Raw genomic sequence first — 16,740 nt, 5'->3', positions numbered from 1 at the left:
TGATCACTAGCATTTCAATCTGGTAAATTTATTTTAACATTTGTTAAATTATTTATTTTTATTCCATATATTTTACTCATCTGTCGATCAGACAGAAGGTTTTTACAAACACACAGTCACATTGTGAAAGCTGTATCATTATACAATCATCTTCAAGAAACATGGCCACTGGAACACAGCTCTACATTTTCAGGCAGTTTCCTCCAGCCTCTCCATTACATCTTGACTAACAAGGTGATAATCTATTTAATGCGTAAGAATAACCTCCAGGATAACCTCTTGACTCTGTTTGGTATCTCTCAGCCACTGATGCTGTATTTCATCTCATTTTGCTCATCCCCCTTTTGGTGGAGAAGGTTTTCTCAATCCCTTGATGCTGAGTCCCAGCTTATTCTAGGATTTCTGTCCCACGTTGCCAGGAAGGTCCACACCCCTGGGAGTCATGTCCCACGTAGAGAGGGATAGGGCAGTGAGTTTGCTTATTGTTGACTGAGAGAGAAAGGCCACATCTGAGCAACAAAAGAGGTTCTCTTGGATGGGTGACTCTTAGGCCTAATTTTAATTAGGCTTAACCTATCCTTTGTAGGGTTAAGTTTCATATGAACAAACCCCAAGATTGGGGGCTCAGCCTATTGCTTTGGTTGTCCCCACTTCTTGTGAGAGTATGAAGAATTCTTCACTTCTCAGCAAGCAAACTCACTGCCCTCCCCCTCTCTACGTGGGACATGACTCCCAGGGGTGTGGACCTTCCTTGCAGTGTGGGACAGAAATCCTAGAATGGGCTGGAACTCAGCATCAAGGGATTGAGAAAATCTCAACCAAAATAGTGAAATGAGACAAAATAAAGTGTCGATGGCTGAGAGAGTCCAAACGGAGTCAAGAGGTTATCCTGGAGGTTATGCTTATGCATTAAAGAGATATCACCTTGTTAGTCAAGTTGTAATGCAGAGGCTGGAGGGAACTGCTTGAAAACATGGAGCTGTGCTCTGGTGGCCATGTTTCTTGAAGACAATTATATGATGATATGGCTGTCGCAGTGTGACTGTGTGGTTGTGGGAGCCTTGTGCCTGATACTCCTTTTGTCTACCTTATTGATGGAGAAGTAAAATATATGGATTAAAAATAAATATATAATAGGGGGAACAGATGTTAAAATAAATTTAGTAGATTGAAATGCTTGTGATCAGTGAAGGGGAGGGGTATGGTATGTATGAATTTTTTTCTGTCTTTTTATTGCTTTTTCTGAATTGATGCAAATGTTCTAGGAAATGATCATGATGAATATACAATTGTGTGATGATAGTGTGATTTATTGATTATATAGCAAGAACAGAATGATCATTTGATAGTAATGTTTGTAAGTGATTATGTATCATAACCAAAAAATAAATAAATTGAAAGAAAGAAAGGGAGTAATAAGGGGTATGGTATGTATGAATTTTTTGTTGTTGTCCTTTTATTTCTTTTTCTGAATTCATACAAATGTTCTAAGAAATGATCATGATGATGAATATGCAACTATATGATGGTACTGTGAATTACTGATTATATGTGTAGAATGGAATGATCTTATGTTAAGAGTATGTGTGTTTCTTTGTTGTCATATTTTTTTTAAAAATTTTAAATTAATTTTAAAAAATTAAAAAAGAAAAAGAATTCTCCACTTGAGGAAGTTAAATTTTCCCCCTTTCTCACCATTCCCCCAAGGGGACTTTGCAAATACTTTTTCATTCACTGTTCAAATCACTCTGGGATTTATCAGGTCATCACTCTGGACAAACCTACAAAATCTTATGCCCTACTCAAGGTTTCATGTACTTATGGTGTTCAATTAAGCTGTCCACATAAGTTATATTAGGAACTGCACTAGTCAAAATATAAATTTTGTACCAAATAAACATTCTCTGCTTTAGTTTACACATTAGTTAAAATTTTAAAATACTAATTACCATCTATTTTCAGCACCCTGCAGTATTGACATTCCTTTGTTCTTCCTTATGCAAAAACATTTTTAAATTTGTACATTTAGTCACTATCATTATATTCTCTAAGCATTCCTAGATTATACCATCTCAGACTTTATCATCTATTTTTCTTTCTGAAGAAAACCCTTTCTTATATGATTCAAAAAGCATCAGCCTTAGGACTAAGGTAAATCAGGATACAGGGTAAAGGATGATGTGGTCTATATTTTAAAACTTCAACATCTGTGTGAGATAGAGATGTTCAGTGTAAAATTTATATTTGGGGTAGTGCATTATCTATTTTAACTTGTATGGTCAGTTTATTTGAACACTGTAGTAACATGGAGTCTTGAATAGGGCATAAGATCTTGTTGGTTTGTATAGGTTAGTGTGATGCCCCGATATATCCCAGAGTAATTTGGGCAGAGAATAAAAAAGTATTTGCAAAGTACCTTTGAGGGGCTAGAGAGAAAGGAGGGAAGTATTCAACTTCAACATCTGGGGAATTCCTGATATTCTCACAAGCAGTAGGGAAACCAAGTCAATAGGTTGAGTGTTTGATCTTCAGGGCCACCGCTAATATATGTTAGCTATAATTATAATTAGGTCACTCCCAGAGAACTTCTTTTGTTCCTCAGATGTGGCCTATCTTTCTAAACCAACTTGGCAAGTGAACTTGCTGCCCTCCCCGCCATCCTCCATGGGACATGGTTCCAAGGTATGATGAGCTGGGACCTGGCATCATGGGATTGAGAAAGTCTTCTTGACCAAAAGGGGAAAGAGAGAAATGAGATAAAGTTTCAGTGGCTGAGAGATTTCAAACAGTGTCAAGACGTTATCCTGAAGGTTATTCTTATGTAATATATAGATATCCCTTTTTAGTTTATGGTCCACTGGAGCGGCCAGAGGGTAGTACCTGAAACTGTTGAACTGTGTTCCAGTAGCCTTGATTCTTGAAGACAATTATATAACTATGTAGCTTTTACAATTTGACCATGTGATTGTGAAAGTTTTGTGTCTGATATTCGTTTTATCCAGGGTATGGACAGATGAGTAAAAATTAAGGATAAAAATAAATAAAGGGGGGTAGAGAATAAAAAATCGGGTAGATTAAAATACTAGTGGTCAATAAGAGGGAGGGGTAAAGGGTTTGGGATGTATGAGTTTTTCCTGTTTTCCTTTTATTTCTTTTTCTTCAATAAGAGGGAGGGGTAAGGGGTTTGGGATGTTTGAGTTTTTTTTCTATTTTCTTTTTATTTCTTTTTATGGGGTGATGCATATGTTCTAAAAATGATCATGGTGATGAATACCCAACTGTGATAATATCGTGAGCTGTTGATTGTATACTTTGGATAGACTATGTGATGATTTCTCAATAAAAATAGTTTTTAAAAGATATGAATTGAGGAAAACGTATCAACTTGATAAATTTATATCAAAAGAAAAAGTATTTCACAGAATACACCATAAACAAGTGAAAATGCAGGCTGGATGAAGATGTTTGTAATGCATATAACCAACAATGGATTAACACCTAGAATGTTTTTTAAAATCCAATAAATCAATAAATGACAGAAAATTCATTCAATGAATTGGTAAAGACTATGATAAGCAGTTTGTAGAAGAGGAAATCTGAAAGACATATAAAATATGCTTTTTCTCTAGGAATATAGGCAATACAAATTAAAATGGATATTATTTTAGACACATCATGTTGACAAAAAAACAACAAATTTCTAGTGACATCAAATGTTGCCAAAGTTACTGACACGCAAGAACTCTTAAACCATACTGGTGATACTATAAATTAATACAGCCAAGACATGATATTAATTTTAATTCTTATATCCCATTATGTTTAGATAGAATTTACCAGTTTGCATAGGACTTTCAAATTTTCTCTTTTAAAATCTCTATATAGTAAGCCTCTGAAGCACCAATTTGCAAGCTTGACAGTATATTGTTATCTCCTGGGGATTCTAAAAACTGATAAGTAGGTCTGTCCCTAAGTCTTCTGCTTTAATTGATAGTGGGTGCAAGTTGCCATCAGGATTTTTTAAAAATCTCCCAGGTATTCCATTGTACGGCAGTTTAAGAGCCACTGCTCTTGGTACTTGGTCAGGTAATACTAACTCTTAGAGAAGTTGTGATTTGCTCAGGATTATACGGTAGATAGATATATATGGTGAAGTATAAAGTCCAGTCTCTCAAATTAGTGTTCTTCTTTCTTCTCATACTCTTTTAAAAGTTGGCGAAATTGAAAATTTAATATTGTGCATAGTTGAGTTAGAAATCTAAGTTTAGGTTAAATTTGGGGAATAAACTTTACCTTTAGAATCTTCGGTTGTTTAAGGGAAGTTGTGAGGTCTATTATGTAAGAATCCATAGTTACCAGAACTGAAGACTGGCTAAGCAGCCACGGAGCAAGGATCACAGGACTCTGTTTGGTCCACTTTGTGTTTATGATTTTAAATATATTTTTATGATTTGCTAAAGCAGACTTGTCTAACCTACTTCTGAGGAAATAATAATTTTAAATAGCAAATATATTAGAAGCCACTAAGAAATGTTTTCAAAAGAAACAATTCACAAATGAGTTTTCCACAGAATCTAAAACAATAATTATCAGGATATTTCTCTTTGTGCTTTTTATTCCATTCAATGTCTTTTACCAAGTTTTTTCCTACCTTTTTGTTTTTTTGCCTTTTAGCAGGTTAAGGAAAGTGGACTATACTGAGTTTTTGTATTGCTGCTCATGAAGTCATTTTTTAAATGGAAGCCCACATTATACTTGAATTAACTATAAAACTTTTCTTTTCTGGTTTTAGACCAACAGCAGCAGAACTGTTAAGGCACAAATTTTTCCAGAAAGCAAAGGTAGGAAATTCTGGCTTTCAATTATATGTGTTCATATGATACTCCTTAATTACCAAAATTATGTTCAGTGTTCAGAAGTTGCATTTCTTAAGATAATTATATTTGGAGGAGTGATAGATCAAATAATTTCTGAGGGCATTATCTATAGCACAATCTTTGGTGATAGAGATAAATCCTTTCTTAAAATTAAGTTTGGAATTTAGCAAATGCACTTTTTCACAAATTAAATATCGAGTTAAATTTATAATGGTAACAGTGATTATTAAATTTTGCCATTATAAATAACAATTGGTGAAAAATCCTGAACTCTCGTTTCAGGTCTCCCTAATAAACTAATAAACACTTCATTTCCCAAAGATATCAGATAAGTGGGATATGACTGTAGTTGGAAATGTGGGACCATGATCCCAAAGGACATATGATAAAGCAAACTCTTGATAGATAATGGTTCATATAGTATATTTAAGCTTTGTCTTAATTTGTAGAACTATGTGTAGGAGTGGTAATATGATAAAAGAGTTTCAGAGTAAAGAATGGAAGTTCTCATACTCATTTTTAATACAATCTATGACATTTTAATTGTGGTGAACATTTCTGTGACTTTTTGGTTAGAACTTCTAATAAAAAAAAAATACTCATTTTTCTTCTCCAGAATAAAGACTTTCTTCAAGAAAAAATATTGCAGAGAGCACCAACCATTTCTGAAAGAGCTAAAAAGGTAGATGGAATTTAACTCTGTTTTCTTGGGAAATTGCATAGACTAGAGTCACTTTATTTTTTGCATCTTGAAAGTATATGTTAAGTAATAACTTAGTAACAATTTATGAGTGTTATAATTTATTTCAATCCTTTGCATAGTATATTTTGATTATATTGATTCAGCAAATATCAGTATTATTTCTCTGTTTTCTACTGGAATGAAAAACTGTGTTAGACAACAATCAAATGAATTCTAAACCCTGTTTCCAAATGGATACTAAACAGTGTTTCCAACTACCAGAGTAAATTATGACTTTACATGGCATTTTTAGCCATGGATATAAGTTACATTATCCTATTCTAGATCTAAACTTTCTACTGCTTTTACTTAAGGAACTTTATTATGTTATAACTTTGTTATGCATATGTAATATATATCCTTGATCATAATATGAGCCATTGCCAGAGAATATATTAAGATCCCAGTTTAGGGAAAACGTATTTATAAGTGTTCCCCTCCATGATACTTTTATGCATCTTTGGCACAATGGGGAGGAGAAAATCCTTCCTTTTTCCTACTTTTACTTCTCTGCTTAAAGTAGATTTGTGCTTTGTAAAAGAAATTTTATGCCAATGATAGAATTGAAAGAGAAGATAAAGGACCTATACTTCATATAATACAGTGGTAGGCCAGCCCAGAAATGAAAATGATTATGTCTGCTAGGTGGCCTATTCTCTTCCATCGATCTCATTGCTTAGGTATTCTGGTATTGCTGAAAATGTTGTTGATTAATAAAGCACCAGGAAAGTATATTAAAAATTTGAAATTATGTTTTTATTAATTAATGGTAGTTCAAGTGACTTTACTTTAGTAATATATCTGCGCACAGACTAGGATCTTCAAATCCAGCTATCAATGACTCCATCTTTCTTTCCTGGAGAGTCTTTGAGAAGCACCAACAAGTTATTGTTTTCTAGTATTTTTCCTTAAGACTTAAAAGTTGTAACATTTTCCCCCCTTCTTCCTCAGAATCTTTTTACTTGTACCTAATTCCTGAGATATTCTTTCCCCAAATCAGTGATTATCATCTATTATTGCACATCAAAATCACTGAAGACTTAAAATAAAACAACAAAACACCAGTATCATTCCAAACCAGTTAAATTGGTTCCTTTGAGGGGTAGAGTGTAGGAGTAGCTACTTGGCTAAAGACTCACTTAGTTCATTCCCTCTCTTCATTAAAATGGCACTTCTTGGAATAGTTTTCTCAGACTGTCTTAATAGAATAACACCCTGCCATCACCCCTATCCTTTTGTCCTACTTTATTAAAGTGATTTTATTATTGATATGTTACATTTATTTGTTTATTGTCTTTCTGTACTATTAAAAGCATAATGAGAGTAGGGGCTTCTGTTCATTGCCATATCTTCTGTAGGCTTAGGAAAGTTCCTGGCACTCAATAGGTATGCTAAATATTTATTGGATGATTGAATGAATCTTAAAATCTCTATGCTTATAATTGTTTACAATAAATCCCAAGTGTGAGACATCTTGATTTAGTATCTCTAGTCTGGTTCATTTAAGAAGAATGAACCTGAAAAGGATAGCAGATGAAATATCTGCATTTATTTCTAGCCTCTTGTCGAAAAATTCCTGCTAAAAGAACTCTAAGAATAAAATGAAAAGGTATAAATCCTAAGGACAAAGAATGCAAGAGTGACAGCTGCAACCGAATTTTCAAAATCATATATGGCAAAGTAATAAGTGGCAAGTGACTCGGCAAATCAAAGGAATCTAATTGCCATGCCAGCAGTAAGGAAAACTTAGAAGACCCCCCAAAGTGAAGGGATTATCAGTGCCAGGTACCTCCAGAAAATGAAAGTGAAAATAAAGCCAAAAGCAGGAGGATTGATCAGAAGCCTATTTAAGGTAGAGTCAGATTCTCATTCTCCTCCCTCACTCAACACTGCATCCCCAGAGCTATCTGGAGTTTATTCTACAGAAAGGTAAAGCCAATTAGAACTGAGGGACATGAGCACAGTTGAGTATAGAGTTAATTTGTAATTTACTGAAGATGAGCATTAAAGTAAATATTTAAATTCTGATTTTTTGGGCGGGCCACAGTGGCTGGCTCAGCAGGTAAGAGTGCATGCCTGCCATGCCCGAGGACCCGGGTTTGATTCCCAGTGCCTGCCCATGTAAAAAAAAAAAGAAAGAAAAATTCTGATTTTTTTTTTTTTTTTTTTTTTGCATGGGTAGGCACCGGGAATCGAACCCAGGTCTCCAGCATGGCAGGCAAGAACTCTGTCTGCTAAGTCACTGTGACCCACCCTGAATTCTGAATTTTGAGAATCCCCAGTTATATTCCCTCATTCAGCTCCTAGAACTCCAGCATCCAGGCTTATTACTCTGCCCTCCCCCAGATAGGATATTAGAAGGTCCACATTTGATTATTCTGACCAACCTAAAAGGAGAAACCTAACGGTACTGATATTTGAAGATTCCCCTTTGTAATGACCACTGACATCATTCTGTAGTGAACCTCATAGTCAGCAAGTTCTAGCTGCTAAAAAACTGATTGCTTCCAATCGACTTTTTAGTGTCTTGCTCTTAAGTATAAGCAGAAAGCTAGGTTCACAGGATATCTGAGGAAAACCTCTTAATGTAAATGACAGAGGACAAAATAAACACACAGGAAAAAGAAACAGAGGAAACATAACCTATGTAGAAAGACAAGTTAAGTAAAATCTTTCTTTAGAAATAAGTTTGCATTCCTGAAAGATGAATAGGATGCCATTAAAAAAGAAGCACTCGGGTGGTACAACAGTGGCTCAGTGGAAGAATTCTCGCCTGCCATGCCAGAGACCTGGGTTCGATTCCCAGAGCCTGCCCATGCCAAAGAAAAAAGAAGCGCTCATGCCAAGATAATTCAGTGGGGGAAAAAATAGTCTTTTCAACAAATGGTGCCAAACTGGGTAACGACATGCAAATAAATGATCAAACTCCTTCCTCACACCATTCACCAAGTTAACTAAATGGGTCTTAGACCTTAATGTAAGCTAAAACTATAAAACTCACAAAAGAAAATATAGGAGTAAGTCTTTGGGGCCCTGGATTAGGCAAAGCCTTTTTAGGTATGACACCAAAAGCACAAGCAATAAAAAGAAAAATAGATAAATTAGACTTCATCAAAATTAAAACTCTGTGCATAAAAGGACACCATCAAAACGTGAAAACAACCCACAAAATGGGAGAAAATATTTGTAAATCATGTATCTGATAAAGGGCTTGTATCTAGAATATATAAAGAACTCTTACAACTCTGAACAGTAGAAACAAACAATCCAAATTAAAAAAATGAGCTAAGGATCCGAATCTACATTTCTCAAAGGAGATGTGCAAATGGACAATATACACATGAAAAGATTCTCAATATCACGAGCCAACATGGAAATGCAAGTAAAAAAAATGTGCTACCATGTCAAGCCCACTGGGATGACTATAATTAAAAAGACAAATATTAAAAAGTATTGGTAGGGGATATGAAGAAATTGGAACCCTCATCTACTTCTAGTGAAAATAAAAATGGTGCAGCCACTTTAGAAAACAGTCTGGCAGTGCCTCCAAAGGTTAAACAGTTAAAATATGACCCAGCAGTTCCACTTCTAGGCATATACCTGAGAGAAATGATAACATGTCCATGCAGAAATGTATACATGAAAGGTTATATCAGCAGTATTTATAATAACCAAAGAGTGGGAATAACTTAAATGTCCATAAACTGATGAGGTGATAGATAAGATATGGTATATATACACGCAGTAGAATATATTTGACATTGTAAAAGAAATCAAGTGCTTGTGCATGCTACCAAGTGGGTGAGCCACGGAAACATGCTGATTTGAAAGAAGCCAGTCAAAAAACGCCACATATTGTATGATTTCATTTATATGAAATGTCCAGAATAGGCAAATGTGTGGAGATGTGAAGTAGATTAGTGGTTGCCTAAGGTTGTTGGGACCAGGGTGAAATGGGCAGTGACTGCTAATGGGTACAGGATTTATTTTGGGAGTGATAAAAATATTCCAAAATTGATTGTCGTTATGATTATACAACTCTGTAAATATATTAAAAATCTTTGAATTGTATACCTTACGTGGATCAGCTGTGTGCTATGTGAAGTATATTTCATTAAAGCTATTTTTATAAAGGGCCCATTCAGAGAATAGTACCAACAATCACCCAAAGCCCTTGGAAACTGAAAATATTGTAAGAAGATAGAAATAATTTCAATACAAAGTTTATGATATTTTCCTGGAAAAGCGGACCAAAAGACCAAGAAGTGTATAACAGGAGAGAAAGATGAAAACATTAGAGGATCATTTGAGAAGTTTCAACATTTGCATAAAAGAAGTTCCAGAAAAAAAGAGAACTGAGAAAAAAAGAAAGGAAATCATTGAATAAAATAGACTGGCATTAAGGTACATTATAATAGGTCAGAATACTTGGGGAATAAAGAAAATCATGCAGCCTTCAAGAGAAGAGAAGAGGCGGGCCGCGGTGGCTCAGCGGGCAAAGTGCTTGCCTGCTATGCCGGAGGACCTCGGTTCGATTCCCGGCCCCAGCCCATGTAACAAAAACGGAGAAACAGAATACAATAAAAACAAGAAAATGTTTAAAGATGTTTCCCTTTCTTCCTTCCTTCCTTCCTTCCTTCTATCCTTCCTTCCTTCTCTCTGTCTTTCCTTTAAAAAAAAAAAAAAAAAAAAAAGAGAAGAGAAGAAAGGTCATAGACAGGATCACGTGTCAGATGGCCTCCATAGTACCTCTAGAAGCTAGATTACAATTGTCTTCAAAATTATGAAGGAAATTGATTTCTAACCTAGGTATTTTTACCAGGCAAATTGTAAGTGAACGGTGGAGATAGAATCAAGATATGTTTAGATATTCATGGCTTTAGTAAATGTGCCATGTCAATAGGGAAGGAAGTGTTATCTAAGAACTAGGACATCATGTGATCGACGGAGCACAATCCTCTGGATGATATGATAATAGATGGAGAACTGAAGTAGCACACCTGGTATAAAACCATTCTAGACTGGAGCAGATTAGGAGGCTCTAGTGAGAGGCTTCTTCAAGAAGATGATATTTATAGAATACCTAGTATATTTGAATATGGCCAGAGGAGATTTATGCACCTGGAAGAGAATTTGGCAAACTTATGCAGGAAAGAAAAGTCATGGTAATACAATAAGGCTCAGCTGTGAGTATCAGTTATGTGATCGTGTTATATAAATACTGATCTAACCAAAATTATAACATATCTTAAGAAAAGAATGAGGGATTGATAAGAGTTAAATTCTCATCTTTCATAGTGGGAAGCCGAATAGATAATTCATAAAATCAAAAGAATCAAGTAGTAGTCATATGAGCATTTTATTTAGAGATAGATCTAAACCAGAACAATAAACTAAACTGAATTGAAAGTGTTGCTGGTGGGAGAAAGGAGGTGGAAATTGAGAGATTGCTATTTTTCTTAACAAAATTTGTACAACTCTAGGACTATATGCAGGTATAATTTTGACTTTGAAAAGGCTAAGATTAATATAAGAAAAGGGGATAAACTTCTCTTTGTCTTGGATATATTTATTTTGGGGGCTCAAACCCTCTCCTGTTATTGTTTTGTTTTGTTTTTTAACTTCTTAGGACGTTAAAATATTAATCCAATTTGACTTGTGACCTCACATAAGAAAGATTTTGATGTTTAGAGACTCAAGGAAGTCAGTAATTAAAGACATAGTAAAGATTGTGAACAGAGGACAAGTGCAATTTGGAGGATATGAATTTGTGTGGGAAAATTTAATTCTGGAGAAAATAATCTATTTACTATGTTGAAGAGGAATAGAGGGAAATATGATTGAATTTTCTATTTAGTAAATGTCAAACACTACAATAATCTGCATCTCTTCCTAATGAGCAGGTTCGGAGAGTACCAGGTTCCAGTGGCCGTCTTCATAAGACAGAGGATGGTGGCTGGGAGTGGAGTGATGATGAATTTGATGAAGAAAGTGAAGAAGGCAAAGCAGCGATTTCACAACTCAGGGTAAGTTTTGTTAAACCATATAAAGAATTTAAGTATTAGTGTCAGAATTTCTTTGGACAGCTTACTAACAACAGAATCCTATAAATCTGCATGGAAAATTGCACTGGCATATCTGATTGAATACAGTATTATTTAGTGTATATTAAAAAGACACCCTCCCCCCCAAAAAAAGACCCAAAAAGAGCTTCTAGAGCTGAAAACCACATCTGAGATGAAAAAATATATGAGTTGGGATTAATGGCCAATTGGACATTGCAGAAGAAAAGATTAGTGAATTTTGAGGCATACCAATAGAAACTTAGTCCCTGGAGTCTGTTACCTAAAAATGAACAGTGTGCTCCCCCCCCCCCCACTTTTTTTTTTAACATGGGCAGGCACTGGGATTTGAACCCAGGTCTCTGGCATGGCAGGCAGGAACTCTGCCTTCTGAGCCACTGTGGCCCACAGTGTGCCCTTTTTTTTTTTTTAGTTGTAATAGCATAAATGCTTCTCTAGTATATGTGTGTGCATGCATGCATGTATTTGGTTGCCACGATCTGTGAAGCCAGGGATCTTCATTTTGGCTTGTTTTCATCATTCTTTCCTAAAGTCAGTATGTCAGGTTGATTGTTATGACTCGTTCCCAAGTATAAAATTATGTACAGAAATATGAGTGTTTGAGGACATCGCTTTGACAGCTGAGGACGTTTTGTGTGATGAATAGTGAGTATATCTCTGCCTACTTTTAGGATCTACTCTGAAAAGAAGCTTATGACTCTACTGATGAACATTGAATGAATATTCATTGACCTTTATCAAATGAGGCCTTTTGGGTCTAGTCTTTTTTCAGAGCTGAATTTGTAATGTTCTTGCTAGTGAAAATTTGGCAAAAATTTATTAAGCTTTGAAAAGCTCTTCAAATGATAACAAATGTAAATATGCAATAATACAATAGTGTTTCTTTACAAATGTGGCATCCTTTTTCCTTATTTCTTACTGTGATTCTGCTCTGAGTTGTTAGATTATTCTCTTGTAATACTACATTAAAACTACCAGAGGAAATTTAAACTTCATGAACTAGCCTTCTTTGAAAGTTCTAGCTTTGTGTGACAGAAATGTAGTGCTGTTTTTCCTCTAACCAACAAACAATAAATTTTAAGTTTTAATGTCTTCTTACATTTCTCTAGTTCTGAAATAATTAAGGTAGCTTTGCCATAACCGAATATGCAGCATAAAAAATTATTTTGTTCATAGAATAAGTTGCTTTCTGTCCAGGAGTTCTCATATTATATACTTAATAACCATTTTTGAGACCCTGAATTCTTTTTATGAAATTGAGTCTTTTAAAACTAGGCTGAGGCAAGCCACGGTGGCTCAGCAGGCAAGAATGCTCACCTGCCATGCCAGAGCACCCGGGTTCGATTCCCGGTGCCTGCCCATGTAAAAAAAAAAACTAGGCTGAGCTATACATTAGGGAAAGAATATATCATGAGCAAATAGGATTTTTATAGAAAGAAAGGGTGGGTCAATATTAGGAAAACCTTTGTATTAATTGATCTAAAGAAAAAATAAACCTTACGATTGTTGTCATAAATGCTGAAAAGCCTCTGCTAAAATTCAGCACATTTCCCTAATATACACTCTTGTTTAGGACCATTTTTCTATCCTTAAATCATTTTCCTTTCTCTTGAAGAACTTCATTTCTTGTAGGGTGGGTCTGTTGGTGATGGTTTCATTAAGGTTTTATATCTGAAAATTGCTTTATTTCACCTTTGATTTTAAAAGATATGTTTGCCAGATATTGAATTCTAGATTGACAGACTTTTTGAGTATTTTAAAGATGTTACTCCACTGTCTTGTTTACATGTTTCTGATGAGAAATTCAGTGCTATTCTTCTGTTACTCCTTTATACCATAATGTATCTTTTTCCTCAAGCTGCTTTTAAGAGTTCCTCTTTATGAATGATTTTTGAGTCATTTTATTATGATATGCCTAAGTGTATTTTTCTTCATGTTTCTTATGCAGTTTGTTAACCTTTGGATCTTCTGGTTTATAGTCATATCAAGTTTGGAAGATTTTCAGCCATTATATCTTTTTTTTTTTTCTTCAAGAAGGTCCACACCCCTGGGAGTCATGTCCCACATAAACAGGGGTAGGGCAGTAAGTTTGCTTGTCATGCTGGCTGAGTGAGAGAGAGAGGCCTCATCTGAGCAACAAAATGGGTTCTCTTGGGGTTAACTCTTAGGCCTAATTTTAAGTTGGCTTAGCCTATCCTTTGCAGGGTTAAGTTTCATATGAACAAACCCCAAGATTGGGGGCTCAGTTTATTGCTTTGGCTGTTCCCACTGCTTGTGAGAATACCAAGAATTCTCCACTTGGGGAAGTTGAATATTCCCCCTTTCTCACCATTACCCCAAGGGGACTTTGTAAATACTTTTTTATTCACTGTTCAGATCACTCTGGGATTTATCGGAGCATCACTCTGGACAAACCTACAAAATTTCATGCCCTACACAAGGTTCCATATACTATGGTGTTCAATTAAGCTGTCCACATATGTTATATTAGGAAATGCACTAGTTAAAATATAAATTTTGTACCTAATGAACATTTTTTGCTTTAATCTCACACGTTAGTTTTAAAATATTAATTACCATCTATTTTCAACACCCTGCTGTACTGACATTCCTTTGTTCTTCCTCATGCAAAAACATTTTTAAATTTGTACATTTTGTCACTATCATTATACATTCTAGGCATTCCTAGATTGTACCATCACAGTCTTTATTGCCTATCTTTCCTTCTGATTTCATTTATGCCCCCAGCCCTCCTCCCTCTATGATTCTCACATTCAGCTTCATTCAGTATTCTAACACTATTGTATTACAGTTAGGTAATGTTGTGCTATCCATTTCTGAATTTTTACACTCAGTCCTGTTGCACAGTCTGTATCCCTTCAGCTCCATTAACCCAATATGTACCCTATTTCTATCTCCTGATGGTCAGTTACCAACTGAAATTCTCCAAGTTCATTCACTAATATCAGTTCATATCAGTGAGACCATACAGTATTTGTCCCTTTGTTTCTGGCTAATTTCACTCAGCATAATGTCCTCAAGGTCCATCCATGTTGTTACATACTTCATAACTTTGTTCTGTCTTAGGGCTGCATAATATTCCATCATATATATATGCCACAGCTTGTTTAGCCACTCATCTGTTCATGGATATTTCGGCTGTTTCCATGTCTTTGTAATTGTAAATAATGCTGCTATAAACATTGGTGTGCAAATGTCTGTGCTCTTGCCCAAATGTCCTCTGAGTAGATACCTAGCAATGGTATTGCTAGGTCATATGGCAATTCTATACTTAGCTTCCTGAGGAACCGCCAAACTGCCTTCCACAGCAGTTGTACCATTTGACATTCCCATCAACAGTGAATAAGTATGCCTCTTTCTCCACATCCTCTCCAGCACTTGTCATTTTCTGTTTTGTTGATAATGGCCATTCTGGTGGGTGTGAGATGATATCTCATTGTGGTTTTGATTTACATTTCTCTAATGGCCAGGGACATTGAGCATCTCTTCATGTGCCTTTTGGCCATTTGTATTTCCTCTTCTGAGAAGTGTCTGTTCAAGTCTTTTTCCCATTTTTATAATTGGATTGGCTGTCTTTTTGTTGTTGAGTTGAACAATCTCTTTATAAATTCTGGATACTAGACCTTTATCTGATATGTCATTTCCAAATATTGTCTCCCATTGTGTAGGCTGTCTTTTTACTTTCTTGATGAAGTTCTTTGATGAACAAAAGTGTTTTAATTTTTTTTTTCTTGAAATGGGAAGCATAAGCATCATTTAAGTGTTTTAATTTTGAGGAGCTCCCATTTATTTCTTTCTTTCTTCAGTGCTCTTGCTTTAGGTGTAAGGTCCATAAAACCGCCTCCAATTATAAGATTCATAAGATATCTCCCTACATTTTCCTCTAATTGTTTTATGGTCTTAGACCTAATGTTTAGATCTTTGACCCATTTTGAGTTAACTTTTGTATAGGGTGTGAGATATGGGTCCTCTTTCATTCTTCTGCATATAGATATCCAGTTCTCTAGGCACCATTTATTGAAGAGACTGTTCTGTCCCAAATGAGTTGGCTTGACTACCTTATCAAAGATCCAATGTCCATAGATGAGAGGGTCTATATCTGAGCACTCTATTCGATTCCATTGGTCAATATATCTATCTTTATGTCAGTACCATGCTGTTTTGACCACTGTGGCTTCATAATATGCCTTAAAGTCAGGCAGCGTGAGACCTCCAGCTTCGTTTTTTTTCCTCAAGATACTTTTAGCAATTCGGGGCATCCTGCCCTTCCAGATAAATTTGCTTATTGGTTTTTCTATTTCTGAAAAGTAAGTTGTTGGGATTTTGATTGGTATTGCGTTGAATCTGTAAATCAATTTAGGTAGAATTGACATCTTAACTATATTTAATCTTCCAGTCCATGAACATGGTATGCCCTTCCATCTATTTAGGTCTTCTGTGATTTCTTTTAACAGTTTCTTGTAGTTTTCTTTGTATACGTCTTTTGTCTCTTTAGTTAAATTTATTCCTAAGTATTTTATTCTTTTAGTTGCAATTGTAAATGGAATTCGTTTCTTGATTTCCCCCTCAGCTTGTTCATTACTAGTGTATAGAAATGCTACAGACTTTTGAATGTTGATCTTGTAACCTGCCACTTTGCTGTACTCGTTTCTTAGCTCTAGTAGTTTTGCTGTGGATTTTTCAGGGTTTTCGACATATAGTATCATATCATCTGCAAACAGTGATAGTTTTACTTCTTCCTTTCCAATTTTGATGCCTTGTATTTCTTTTTCTTGCCTAATTGCTTTGGCTAGAACTTCCAGCACAATGTTGAATAACAGTGGTGATAGTGGACATCCTTATCTTGTTCCTGATCTTAGAGGTAAAGTTTTCAGTTTTTCCCCATTGAGGATGATATTAGCTGTGGGTTTTTCATATATTCCCTCTATCATTTTAAGAAAGTTCCCTTGTATTCCTATCCTTTGAAGTGTTTTCAACAGGAAAGGATGTTGAATCTTGTCAAATGCCTTCTCTGCAT

At 35.3% G+C, this 16,740-nt stretch overlaps 1 protein-coding gene across 5 annotated transcripts in view; it reads left to right on the top strand.

The window, feature by feature from the left end:
- OXSR1 (oxidative stress responsive kinase 1) overlaps positions 1-16,740 on the top strand; it is a 165,778-nt gene that overhangs the window by 115,666 nt on the left and 33,372 nt on the right. For all 5 annotated transcript variants that reach the window (XM_077129787.1, XM_077129789.1, XM_077129790.1 and 2 more), the window contains 3 exons: positions 4,793-4,841; positions 5,494-5,559; positions 11,523-11,645. In XM_077129787.1, coding sequence (XP_076985902.1) covers positions 4,793-4,841; positions 5,494-5,559; positions 11,523-11,645 — 238 coding nt within the window. The remainder of the gene's footprint in view (positions 1-4,792; positions 4,842-5,493; positions 5,560-11,522; positions 11,646-16,740) is intronic.

Source organism: Tamandua tetradactyla, chromosome 15, assembly GCF_023851605.1.
Source record: "Tamandua tetradactyla isolate mTamTet1 chromosome 15, mTamTet1.pri, whole genome shotgun sequence".
Lineage (NCBI taxonomy): Eukaryota > Metazoa > Chordata > Mammalia > Pilosa > Myrmecophagidae > Tamandua > Tamandua tetradactyla.
This window is presented reverse-complemented; position numbering and strand designations above follow the sequence as displayed.